The sequence below is a fragment of the Lampetra planeri genome, chromosome 24 (assembly GCF_965212315.1).
Source record: "Lampetra planeri chromosome 24, kcLamPlan1.2.h2, whole genome shotgun sequence".
In the NCBI taxonomy this organism is placed as follows: Eukaryota; Metazoa; Chordata; class Hyperoartia; order Petromyzontiformes; family Petromyzontidae; genus Lampetra; species Lampetra planeri.
Window position 1 is genome coordinate 3,891,795 of NC_136130.1, and position 13,228 is coordinate 3,905,022.

The following is a 13,228-nucleotide window of genomic DNA, read 5'->3' on the forward strand; positions in this document are numbered from 1 at the left end:
GTTGAGCTATCAATTGTGGCCAAGTCTCTTCTGAAATAGAGCGATATAGCTCAATGGGCCTTACCTGGTAAAATAACAAAAAATTGGTTAGTTTCTCTGTTTAGTTTGGATCATCTGTCCGGTTTGTACTGCCCGTCAAGTTTTCTACCAGCTGACTCGTTTGTCCTGTCTTTCTTTGCGTTATCAGTCTCAACGTTTACCATCTCGTTTGGATTATCCGTCCCGTTTGTTCCACACCGTTTGATTCAGGTTGTTTGTCCCGGCTCATTTCTTCCAATCGCCACATGGTTACATCACCAGTTTTTATGCTCGCGATGTAATGCAAGCATTGCGAGCGTAGGAATTGGTTTAAGTGGATGAATCAGTTATTCATCACATGCCTCCTATATGTATCTACATGTATGGCTCTCTCATTAATCCAATGTGAGATAACCCGTGCAGGTCACGGGGTTATTCGACCACAGTTCACAACCGAGTCGTGCCGACACCAACGCGGCACATGAGGTGGCGTCTGGTTTTAACTTAATACCGATGCAAGCTCGATCCAAGTGATTAACCCCCGCTCCTAACCCTGCGTGGCCCAATGAGTCAGATGCCCTGTAAGGCGCCACGGTGGCGAGATGCTAACTGCCTCGTCTGGTATGCTGGAGGTCAAACGTCTGATCCCGACTCTGATGCCTGCTGTATATTTGGAGTTTGCGTGCGTGGAATTTTTCTCCAGAACCTCCGGTTTTTCCCTCCACATTTAGAAACAATGCATTTCGAGTATTTGGCTGCTAGAAATTTCCACGTGGTAAGCCACTTCGTTGCGCCATCATCTGTGATCGCCAAGTCTCTTCTGAAAAAGAGCTACATAGCTCAGTGGGCCAAAATAAAAAAATAGTTTCATGTTTTGGTTTTGGCTTGGCTCGGGAAATAGCCAGTGGAAAGCATTTTTTTTTACTTTAACCGCACCTCCAATTAGCACGATTGGCTATGTATGGTACGGAAAAGTTCAACACAGATACATACGTAACCCTCCACGTCATGGTCAAATACGCCGATTGATTTAGCTTATCGGCAAAACCAGAGAAGGAAAAATGTTGAAAAGCAAGTAACATCTTTGAGATTACACCCTGCATGACCAAGACTGAGGATTACAGATAATATAATCATTGATATCATACCTTCACAATTTAAACCAAAGTAAACCAGTTATGAATCATAACATTGGTAGTCAAAGCCTAGGTGTAAAACTAGACGGTGGAAAATCATCTGTATCAGAAGAGCCCCACGCTGGCTTGGCTCGATTGTGCCAGTGGAAAATCGGAGTGCGTGTTCAGTCGTTGAAATTCGTGTCGCAACTATTGCTGGTGACAATCGCCAGTCAGTCACGGCCTTAAGTTTGTCCTCTCCCATCCCTCCCATCCCTCCCATCCCTACCCTCCCGCACGTGCCCTCCTATCCCTACCCTCCCATCCACCTGTCCGCGCGTGCAGCGACCGTTTCCGCACGGCGGTGAACGTGCTGGGCGACGCGATCGGTGCGGGCGTGGTGGCGCACGCGGCGCGGCGCGAGCTCAGCGTGCTCGACCCGCCCTCGCCCTCCGTCTTCCCGCCGCCGTCGCCGCTCTCGCCCGGCGGCAGCAACAGCAACAACAACAGCAACGACGAGGACGGCGGTGGTGGCGGCGGCGGCGGCGGTGGCGGTGGCGGCACTGCCGCCGCTCTGCTGCTCAAGCAGGCGGGTGGAGGTCCGGTTGCCGTGAGCGGCCAGAACTTCACCAACATGCGCGAGTACAGCAACGGGGGCTTCGTGAGCGACCCGCACGACCGGGCCACGCTGCCCGAGCAGATGTCGCGCTTGTAGCGGACGGCGCCCCCTGACCCTTCGTTCTGAGATTTTCAAACCCACGAGTCAAGAGTTTCGGAAATGCTCGTTCGGAGCGCCTGCGCGCGCACGCACGCGCGCACGCACGCGCGTCTCCCTGCCCGGGCGAGCGTTGGGGCGGCTGTCTTTGGCCGTCTCTTTGTCGGCTGCCCCAAGTCGCGACTGGCAGGGAGAATTAAAACAAAGCCGACAGCAGCCGCAGCAAACAACAACAATAACAACAATCCGGAAGGCCTTGTGTCAAGTCAACAGTTCCGAGGGGGTGTCCCCCTCTTCAAACCCCGGTGTTGGGCGTGCCTGAGCCAACAGTGGGAATTCCACATTCCCCACGACAGGGATCGATCTCTCTTGATAGCATGACTGCTGTTGACTTGCCACAAAGTGTTTTTCTCAACTCTGTGACCCTGGAGAAATGATAGGATGAGTTGAATTCTCACAATCAAAATTTGGTGATAGCAATACAAATTTAAATTAAATAATAAACCTTTTGTTTCAGGTTTTTTTGCCAATTCCCAAAAATGGGCCTTTGTTTGGCTAGTGGGAGGAAGCCAGAGGACCCCGTTGTAATGAAGGGGGGGAGGGGGGAAACACTGAAAACTCCTTACAGCTGGATTAAATAATCCATCACTGTGCTCGCATCTCCTGGCCAACGCACGGCCCAAGCCCGTAACACCTGCTGTTCCCAAGCAGCCTCCTGTGCAGCACTAACCCAGGTCTGACGAGATCCATACCGCGGGAGTGCACAGTGAACGGAAAGCCTCCGATTGTCAGTCAAAAGCGCCCGTCACTGCATTACTACCTGCATATTTTTAACGAAAAAATAATCAAAACGTGACTTGAAATGCAAAAGGGAAGTTGCATCCTCCCCTTGTTGCAAGACCACTTGGTAGTGGTCGTGCGTATTGCTCAAATACAGTGTGTCATCAGTGCCAAAATCAGTGCCAAAATGAAACTTTTTTTATTCCTTCAATTCGTATAATAATAAGATACGGCCATTTGTCAATTCAACTGCTGGATAAAAAAAATATATTCTTGTGGTGGGGGGGGGGTGGCGGCTTATTTTGATCATACTTCACCACGCCGGCCAGTGCAGGTTGGTGAAGGGGGCGGAGTGGGATCCCCAGGGGCAGTTCGGACCTCGCTGTACCGCCGCTGTTCGCCGCGGTCACCAATGGGAACGCGAGTCACTGGCTTCGGAGCTCAGCTACCATCAGCTCGGCAAACCGCTTCGCCACCCGCCCCGCCACCCCTTCCTCCCCACCCTCAAATCAACCTTCTCTCAATCCGCTGCTGGATGACGGCCCTCGCCACGCCTGTGCGGGTCATAGGGGTTGTTTGACCATACTTCCCCACGCTGGTCAGTGGGGGTTGGGCAAAGCAACGGACGCCTGTTGGCCGGCAGAGGCTGACTGGCTCATGACAACTCGAGGTTCACCGTGGGTTGTTTCCTAACGACTCCTTTCCCCCGCTCGGGATGTTTCGCTCCATTGCTACTTGAGTTGTCTTTGTGTTTAGCCTCCGTTCTTCGCGGCCGGAAACAAAAACAAAAATGCGCACGGGAGATGAGATGAAGCCCGATGCGCAAGGCAGCGTGTCGTGAACCGTGCGATGCCCTTGGCGGCGGTCTTGTGCTACTGGCGCATGTGCGATCGCGTCTCCCATCCTCGCGCGATCCACCAACCCCGCTGGGGTTAGCGATGCTCTCGTTAATCGGAGCCCCGACGCCAGCGCCGCTGACGTCCCGATGCTCCCTTGCTTAAAATAAAAGTAAAAAAAAGTTATCAGTGGACCCGGGTTGCTGGAGCCCAGCCCACATTACCAATGACAACGTGAAAAATATATACATAATTACTGTAAAGTGTTGTTTTTGTACGTAGCGTATGTTAGTCGGGCTTTGTTCGTGGCTACGCGCATAGTGCGTGGTACAATGGCTCATTTGCATGTCTATAGAAACTAAAACCTATTTTTATTTTACCAGGTAAGGCCCACTGAGCTATACGGCTCATTTTTTTTTGAAGAAATCTGGCCACAAATGATAGCTAAACGAAGTGGCTTATCATGTGGAAATATATAGCAAGCAGTCAAAATACTCGTTAAACGCATGTTGACTCTAAATGCGGAGGGAAAAACCGGAGGACCCGGAGAAAAATCCACGGGGGAATCGAAAAATCCACGGGGGAATCGAAAAATCCACGGGGGAATCGAAACCCGCAACCTCCTGTATACCAGGCGAGGCAGTTAACATCTCGCCACCGTGGCACCCCAGAGTGGGAGCGTATAGAAGGTGGACCAAGGATACCGGGGGCGAAAGTTTTGTGATATTTCCCAAGGGCCCATTGCCCGTTTGGGACGTGGAGTTTACTTTCTTTGCAGGGGGGGTGGGATCAGGAACGTTTTCTTTCCCTATGCAATCGTCGGGGAGAACAGCGAGCTGTGTCGTCGCAGCGAGCGCCGGTGTCAACAGTCTAGAGCAGGGATGGGGAACATCCGGCCCGCGGGCCGTATAAGACCCGCGAAATAAGTTGGTGTGGCCCTGCCAAGGCAACCGCAGGCGGGACTCGAAATTCAATAAATCTCGGAGCAAACCTGGAAAAGCAGTTGCGAGTAGCAGCAACATCATCAATACCAGCTAACATCACACGCCTCGCCAAAGAGAAGCAGTTCCAGCCATCGCATTAGGGGCGAGTTAATGAAATGTTTGACCAAATATAACGGGCTAATTTTCAAGTTGATAATTTTGTATGGCCCGCGAATGATGTTATAAATATCCCAATGACCCTTGGCAGAAAATAGGCTCCCCACCCCTGGTCTATAGGGCCCCGCTGCCCAAACCAAGCGTGGGGCGGCGCGTGGGGCGGCGCGCGAACATCCGGTCGTGGCCCCGAGCCGGCGTTGGAAATTCCATATTCCCATGGCGGGGCCAGTTTTCGGTCGGACGACCACCGTAGATTTGAAAAAGCGGTTGCCCATTGTTCATCGACGTTGGACGGGCGGTGATTGGCCGAGACGCCATCCGCACCCCGAGCAAGGGATGTGAAACTTGCAACTTTTTCCGACGGCGAGCGTGGCGCTCGGACAATGGCGCAGCCCAACTGGCGAGGTCCCGAGTATTCTTGCTTCGCTGCCCGGAGTAAGCTGACAGCTGTGCATGTGCGGTGTAGGAGGCTTCTGATGTACGTTCGATGTGAAAGATTCACTATGAGTGTAATTAAATCGGTTTCACTGAAAACTAAAAAAAACAAGCAAGCCTTGGGCTGTTTTGCGTGCATGTTAACGATGGTATCCGATTGGAACAAAAAAAAACAACGGTGAACGATTTGGCTTAGGGGCCGGAAGCCGTTTGGAGTTTATAACGGGCATGCGACAATCCATCGATCGGCATCGACGGTCGCGTGTGCGAGACGCTCGTCGAATCGTGCACGGACGAATCGATTAGTTTCGATTTGTATTTTTTAAAAAGGTAAAGGCGCAGCCTTGCAACTGCTCGCTCGCATGACTGCTGGCGGAAGGGCCCAAGGAAGGACCCTGCAGGGCGGTGGTTCCCCCACCTGTGGGCTGCAAGGCCCATGGAATAGTGGTCTGTGGAACCGGTGCAGAGAAGATTTCTTTTTCACAAAGCACCGTTTATTTTACTGCAGGTCGGTCCGGGATTCGTTGTTGTTTTTTGTTGTTGTTCGTTTGAGGGTCGACAGAGATGCACGGGTGCAGAGAGGTTGGGAACCACTCCGGTGCACGCTCCTAGAGCCTATGCTGTCCTGCTCTTCCACGACGATCGGATGTGTCTCGGAAGGGGCGGTCGAAACCCACACTTTACGCCCCCCCCCGCCCCAGCACGCGTCCTTGCCGATGGGCTCGCTGCCGTTCAACCCGACGACACCGCTGGGTGGACAGAGCCGGTGGGGGAGGGGGATTTAAACAACTCCCCCCCCCCCCCCCGTTGTCGTAACTTCCGTGCCGGGGAGATGATGGGATCGAACCGGCGACCCCTCCATTTGCAAGTCCGGTCGCGCGGCTCACCGGTAAAGCCCTCTCCCCAAATCCGACGAGTGTTTTGTACGTGGAATTGTTTGCGGAAACGCGAAAGCCACTAAGGGGGGGAGGGGGGGGGTGGCCGGGTTTCGTACGTACCACGGTCGTTCAAACTACGATCACCCCCCCGCCCCAAACCGATATCGATGTGGAGGATCGTTGGAGGGGGAGTTGATCGTTGCGTGTGCCGAGCTCGCGGCGCCGTTCGGCTCGTCGCGCCCCCTTGACGTGAACTGGGGCGCGCTGACACCCCCCGCTGACCTCCCCCCTGACCCCCCCCTGACCTCCCCCTGACCTCCCCGCTGACCCCCCCCTGACCTCCCCGACCTCCCCGCTGACCTCTCCGCTGACCTCCCCCGTGTGCACGCGTTGCGATCCCACCACGGCCCGCCAGCCATTCCCGCGACGAATCAACACGAATGCTCGTTGTTTCTTCTTCTTATTCGATGGAGCGGACATCAGAGGCCACGCGCGCCCCACGTGATCGTCCGTCGGAATGGAACATTGTGCGCCCGTGGCTTGAACATCGTGACCCACGCCCCAAGTTGTGCCGCAAATTGGCCGCAGGTGATTATTTCGAGTGAATAATTAGAAACCACGGCCCTTGTGTAACCGTCAGTACCCAGGTGGTCAATGCCTTGTTTTCAGAACTTTATTATGACCGTCGTTGATAATCTTATTCAGGGCGTGATAAGAAATCCCTTGGCCTGAGACGGAGAGCATTGAGCGGCCCTGATGAGTTCCGTGTTACTTCTCCACATGGCCGCCTTGACGTGCGATGCAAATGGACCATCGTCATCGTAATCATCATCAACAACAGTATCATCATCGTTATCATCATCGATGCCTGTAAGGCTCTTTGTCCCCAATTAGAAGAACGCTGTCTCACTCACTCCTCAAGACCGCTCTCTCAGCTCACGCCGCTCCACTGACACTCGAAAATCACCGAGTAATTTTATTTTTGTTGGGCTGTGGAACCATGGGAGAACCGGGGTGTCAAACACACGGACCGTGGGCCGGACCCGGCCACGTGTTTTTATTTTTTTCGACTTTTAAAATAAAATGTATGTATTCACTGCTTCTACAGAAATGCGACCTGAATTTAAACCGGACGTTGAAACGGGGCGATGGGGGAATTTGGCACGACCTGCCGCAAAAAAAATAAAATTGGAAATTGAATCGGTCAATGAATACCATATCATTATGCTTTTCGTTTTCATAGGCCCAACTGTGTGACCCGCGGGAGGTGCAATTCCGGCCCCGCTGTCCGATTGAGTTTGACCCCCCGATATAGAAGGGGCACTGGGAGCCAGATGACGTTTTCTCAAATTCACTTCATATCTTAACGAACGAGCAAAGATGATTTCCAACACGCGTCTGTAAGAGATAACGTACTGGACAAATTTACTATTGTAGGAGTGCTGATTTAATTTGCGGTGTATTTGTGGGCCCTTAACGCACGCGCAAAAACGTTTGTATTTCATTTTCAAGGCTGGTTCTTTAACAAGCAAGTAGTACGGTTATTTTTTTTATTATCGTGATATGAATCGCCCTGTTAATATAACTGTATAGAAAATAGTATTAAGGGTCTGAATTCGAAGTGTCATATCTGAAAGAAAAAAAACATAGTGCCAATGTTTATACTATATATATGAAAGAAAAAAACAATTGCAATGATACGCTTCGATGAGCCTTATAGACTGTAAAGGCAATTGTTGTTAGCGAGCACCTATAAAAGGCTGGCTCAGCGCATATGTGATAGGGTGAGGTTTGGCCATCGCACACAACACACCTGTCGGCCTTTGTCTTCCCGGTGGTCAGCTGATGCCACCGCTGTAGCATGCGCTCGTCTTAGGCCCGGGTCGACCTAGTTGAGAGGCCTAGCCAGGGTCAGCTGTAAAACAACAACAACAACAGTAACAACAACAACAGCAACAACAAAACGGTCGTCTCTGGCCAATGTGTTTGTTGAATGAAACAGTACCTCCAGTGTAGCCCTACGTAGACTATAGGGGGAAGTGCTGTTAGGGAGCACCTATTTGGTAAGGCCGGATGGCACGTGGGACAATGTCGTGGGTCCGGAATCATAGCCAGTCGCCTTTGTAAACATACGAGACTAGGACCCTCCCCCCGTATAGGCCTTTGAGAACACGTGCGTGGCAAGCGCTGTTAGCGAGCACCTATGAAGGCCGGCACGGCAGGGGTGGATGGCCAGCACACACAACACACGCGCGCGCACGACCGTATTATATATGTAGATATAAAAAAAGCTAAATAATATAATCTCATATAATGACTTGTTTATAGATAAGTACAGTAAATTGCTATGTCTGATACGGTATGTGAGTAACTCATTATGAAGTATGCTATTACGTAAACTGTATTGAATAGAGGGACATTTAAATAAACAAATACAATTGCCGATAACACGCGTTATGTATTCCGATGCAGCTTTTCACATTGCCAACGAACTCACGCAGTATGCGAACGTCTCACCTTGTTGCGTAGCGTTGATCAGAATTGCGGGTTCTCGCAAATTCCACCCCCCGTCGGCGGCTATCACCGCGATTCACGGTTCGGTCGACGTCGCGCTGAGCACGACCCAAGCGGAGTAGTTGACGGGGAGAGGGGGAGAGAAACTGCGCTCGTCGGAGGATCGATTTGAACGGCACCGGTAACGGGGCAGCTGCGATCAAAGTTGCCCCTTTGTCGCGCTGCGTAAAGTTTTGGTGAGCTCCGTCGCGTTCCACTTCGCCCCCTCGCAGGTCAACGTTGACCCGACCCGCCACCGGTGTCTTTCTCGTGGCGACCTTTCGTTCTGGCTCCATTGTGACGTGGAGACGTTCTGTCAAAGTTCGCTTCCTTCGCGTATTAGCAGCGGTAGGAGGAGGAGGAGGATCGGTTGAAGCTCCTGCACGCAAACGCACGCGGGCACGTATCGACGGACGTTGTCATATACGATGATGAGTAGGTACAGCCGTGTGTGTCGCTGTAATGCAGGTGGGCAGGCTATCGTATAAGGTGCTCCAGATGTATTGTGACCCCCGTTTAATGATCTAAAAACTTCATATATGTTTTAAGTAAGGTTTATTTGAAACAGAAATGAATGCGAAAAGGAGGGACAAATATTTAAGGTCAATTAATTGGGGTGGGCGGGGGGGGTCACGTGACATCTGGACCACGAGGCAGCTTGTGTTGCGCTGCTCTGCGTCTCGTCATACTCGTGGTAGCGTTTCGGCGCGGTGCTTATCTGCGTGTCATGCTGGTCCAGAGGCGAGCGGAAATTCCACATTCCTATGGCGGGCTCCGTCGCGGCACTGATTGTGCCACCCCACGAGTCAGCTGCTGACGTCACCGCACTGCGTGGAGGAGCCTGACGCAGGTGGTGGCTATTTTACTGGGCCCGGATTGGATGACGGTCACCATGGTGATGACGGTCATGATAGTAGTGATGGTCACCATGGTGATGACGATCATGATGGTGGTGATGGTCACTATGGTGATGATCACGATTGTGATGATGATCACGATGGTGATGATGATCACGATGGTGATGATGGTCACGATGGTGATGACGATCATGATGGTGGTGATGTTCATGATGGTGATGATGGTCACGATGGTGATGATGGTCACCATGGTGATGATGGTCACGATGGTGATGATGGTCACCATGGTGATGATGGTCACCATGGTGATGATGGTCACCATGGTGATGATGGTCACGATGGTGATGATGATCACGATAGTCGTAAAGATCACGATGGTGATGATGATGATGATCACGATGGCGGCGGTGATGATGATGGTGCAGGGACACTAGAATTGAACTCGTACTCTTGCCGATCACGAGCCAGCTATTTAACAAAATTCACGAGCAACACACGTGGCGTGTGTGGCGTGCTCAAAGTAAACAAATAAAGCACAGCATCTCCCTCCTCACAATACCAATGGGGCCACGTTCATCTCCGTTGAAGCCTTGAGCCAGTAGTGGAAATTCCACATTTCCATGGCGGAGACCAGTCCGTGCCACTGTACACCCGTCGTAGACTTCCATGAGTGATCCACAATTTTATCACCCCGCAGAGGGATGATGAGCCTGCGCCGAGTCGCAAACCTTCGGATTGTGAAGCAATCACACTCCGGCGTTGAAGTGACTGTAACTGACTTCAAAATGTACGTAAGTGTGCTGTTAGTTTAAAACGTAGGGCATCACATTCATGCCACTTATTTCGGACCCAAGCAGGAGGATTTCTCCACAACTCTGGCTGACCGCCTGACGATGCCGGTTGTAATTGCTGGCGAAACGTCGTACTCGAATTGTAAATGTCGTGGGTTTTACTCTCCAACACACCGGTGTGCTGAACTAGTAACGAATTGCCATGCTTTGTTAACGTGACAAACCTTACTAATTGGCTGTGTCGGGTGGTGGCGGGTTTAACGATGCATTTATATTTACGCGATGTAACCCCAAAAAAAACTCTTATGGAAGTGTACTGTTATTTGCGTATTACATGCGGCTAATGTTTATATGGGTCTTGTTAGTCCGTTGACGTGCCTGTTGTAGTCGTAACGATCACAGCAATAATCGAAGCTTACGTACGATGGTTGATTTAAAGCTCTTTTTTTCTCGACGTAGAGATCACCGGGTGGCCCTGACGAATTTCAGTAATTTCGCTCTGCGGTCCCTTTGTAATGTCGTGCGCACTTGGTCAATCAGCATCATCATGATCATCATCTCATTGTCATCAGCATCATCGTCATCATCATCTCATTGTCATCAGCAGCATCGCCATCAGTGTTCCCCAAGGCTTTGAATTCTGCCCGGAAAGAACTCACCGTCTCGTTTCTCAAACCACCCCACTCACAAGCGTCCTCTTCATTACAAGCCACAGTGGTGCGACTCAGCCATGCGACCCAAACTGTGGAATGTTCAGTAAACCCACTGTAGTTTGCGTTCTTTCAACGGAGGAGGAAGAATAGCAAAACTACACAAACTCTCTCTCTCTCTCTCCTGAAGCCCTCTCGTCGTGACCAGCATCAGACCTCGGACATTGGCACCTAGCTTCTGAACCACAGTGCTGCTGCTGTCATCATCGCGCACGAAAATAGAATGTCTTCATTGTTACAGCAACGTTGCTTTGTCCACAAGCGTTTTGTTGTTTGAGCTGTGGAGATGCGTGGAAGGCGCTGGGAGCCACATCTGGGCAAGTGTGTGGCTTTTCTCCAGATTTTTGTGGCAAAAACATTTCAGGACGCCTGGTGTGTAAAAATAAAACGAATTGGGTAATCCTTTATTTTGGCGTGAACAAAAAAGTGTCACGCACTCTCAAACGAACAAATCACCAGCTGTAGCAGCACCGCTCCTGCCGTCTCAGTCCACGTGCTTTTCGATCGCTCCCCTCCCTCCCCAGCACCACTTAGCAGTGTGCACGGGAGATACGATTGATACTACATAGATGATGTACGTGTGTCTGTTGAACTTCGTTCGCACCGTACGTAGCCAACCGTGCTCGTCGGAGGTGCGTGGGAAGGACAACAAACTAAACACAAAGAGCAGTTTGAAAGAAATTTGTTTTCAATCGAGATGATTTAAAAGTGCATAGCTACAATGACTTCCTGATATCGAAAGGAAGAATGTTCCAGACAGCCGAAGAAGCGCATCTGAAAGCGCCGCGCGATGGCCAGCCAAAAGCCGCTGCTGCTGGGAGGATGACCAGAGTTTGCGGTCATTTCACGTTTCCTGTGGCATACTGGTGTCGGCTCAAATCACATCATCTGAAAAAGAATACCCAAACCTATACACTACATTTGTAAATATGAACAATGCAGCGAGTCTCATTGTTGAACTGTGGTTCCCAGGTCGCCAATCCAATAGAGATCATAGGGTGTCAGCTGGGTTAAGGACATGCGATTTATTCGGTATATATAGATTTTAAAAAACATTAGCAACAGACATTAAATGAGATAGTGTATTTAGTGCTGATTATGATGAATATAATATTGCGTGTTATAAACTGCTTGAAAGTGTCGTTTGTAATTATGCTGCATTATGTGTTATGTTGCCCATTTCTGTGCATAATTTCAAATGTCCCCCCCCCCCTCCTTTGAGGTCTAACAAACGTAATGTGAAACACTGAACGTGGCTGCAGCGTGCTGGGTTATAACCGAGTGATGTCCATTTGCATTTATAGAGGTCTATTGGAATGTCACATACACGTTATTCACTTTGATAGAGATCTATTAGCGATGGTCACAGATATGTGTCTATCACTATCACGAATATTTATTTCCTGAAAGTGACTGGCGGTCTTTGTGATATCGATTACCATGAGTGGCAATCACTTTCATGGACATGTCTTCACTGTCATGGAGATTTATATAAAGCCACTCACTTTCAGAAGAGATATATTGAAGTTGCTGTCACTCATTTTCACACAGGTCTATGAAGTAGACTAAATAAGCAGACGTGCATTTCTCAAAATAAAAAAAATGTTTATCTTTTTTTTACACACTTACCATCGGCCACATGGCCTTCTGGGAGTTATTTTTTGTTGGCGGTAACATTGCTTTAAAAGAAGCAATCTCTGGCGGCTGTTACAACACTCGGTGTGTCATCAGCTGTCAGTTTTGCTGAACTCAGTGCTGCTGGTGAACTGCCTGATGTTCATAACCCAACGAGCCTCTCCGATATGGGACGCTCGGAGTTCAATGCAAAAATAATTTGGGATTTTTAAAATTATACTTCCACGGCAATCTATTGAAATTACTTTTTCACTTTCAGAGAGATCTGTTAAATAGAGTGACTGACCATTCATGTTTAAAGAGCGACTGCTATTCACTTCCACAGTGCTTTTCTTGGGCTGGCCATTGAGTTCCACAGAGGTCTATTAAACTGGCTGCTGTCATTCACATTCAGATCGTCGCCATGAAGTTAAACGGCCAATTCACTGTCACAGAGCTCTATGACATAGAGTGGCCATCACTCGCTTACAAAAGAGATCTGTTCAAGTGATGGTTATTTCCATTCACGGATGCCTATTAAATACACAAATAAAACTGTCTCCCAATAGGCTTGGCCCAGATTATGAATAAAGGAAGTTGATCTAATCGAGCGATGTCAGTGTGGGTTACGTGGTATCCCGGTCAACTCGGGACGTTGTCCCAAGGTTGCACGTTCAAAGGCATGGTCTGGTTAACGACGAGTGAATCAAGCGTCGATGTGACACCAGGGTTAAGTCAATTAAGAGAGTTGGGTATCGGAACGACGGGAATGCTCGAAGTTGTAACGAATGCATTATAGTGCCCCTGGGCTCTAAGCGCGCACGTC

At 50.0% G+C, this 13,228-nt stretch overlaps 1 protein-coding gene across 1 annotated transcript in view; it reads left to right on the forward strand.

Annotated features, from left to right (window-relative positions):
* LOC144726661 (excitatory amino acid transporter 3-like) overlaps positions 1–13,008 on the forward strand; it is a 47,238-nt gene extending 34,230 nt beyond the window's left edge. Inside the window, exon 12 of the mRNA XM_078605419.1 lies at positions 1,479–13,008. Within this exon, the coding sequence (XP_078461545.1) occupies positions 1,479–1,848 (370 nt within the window). The 3' untranslated portion in view covers positions 1,849–13,008. The remainder of the gene's footprint in view (positions 1–1,478) is intronic.
* The last annotated feature ends 220 nt before the right edge of the window (positions 13,009–13,228 follow it).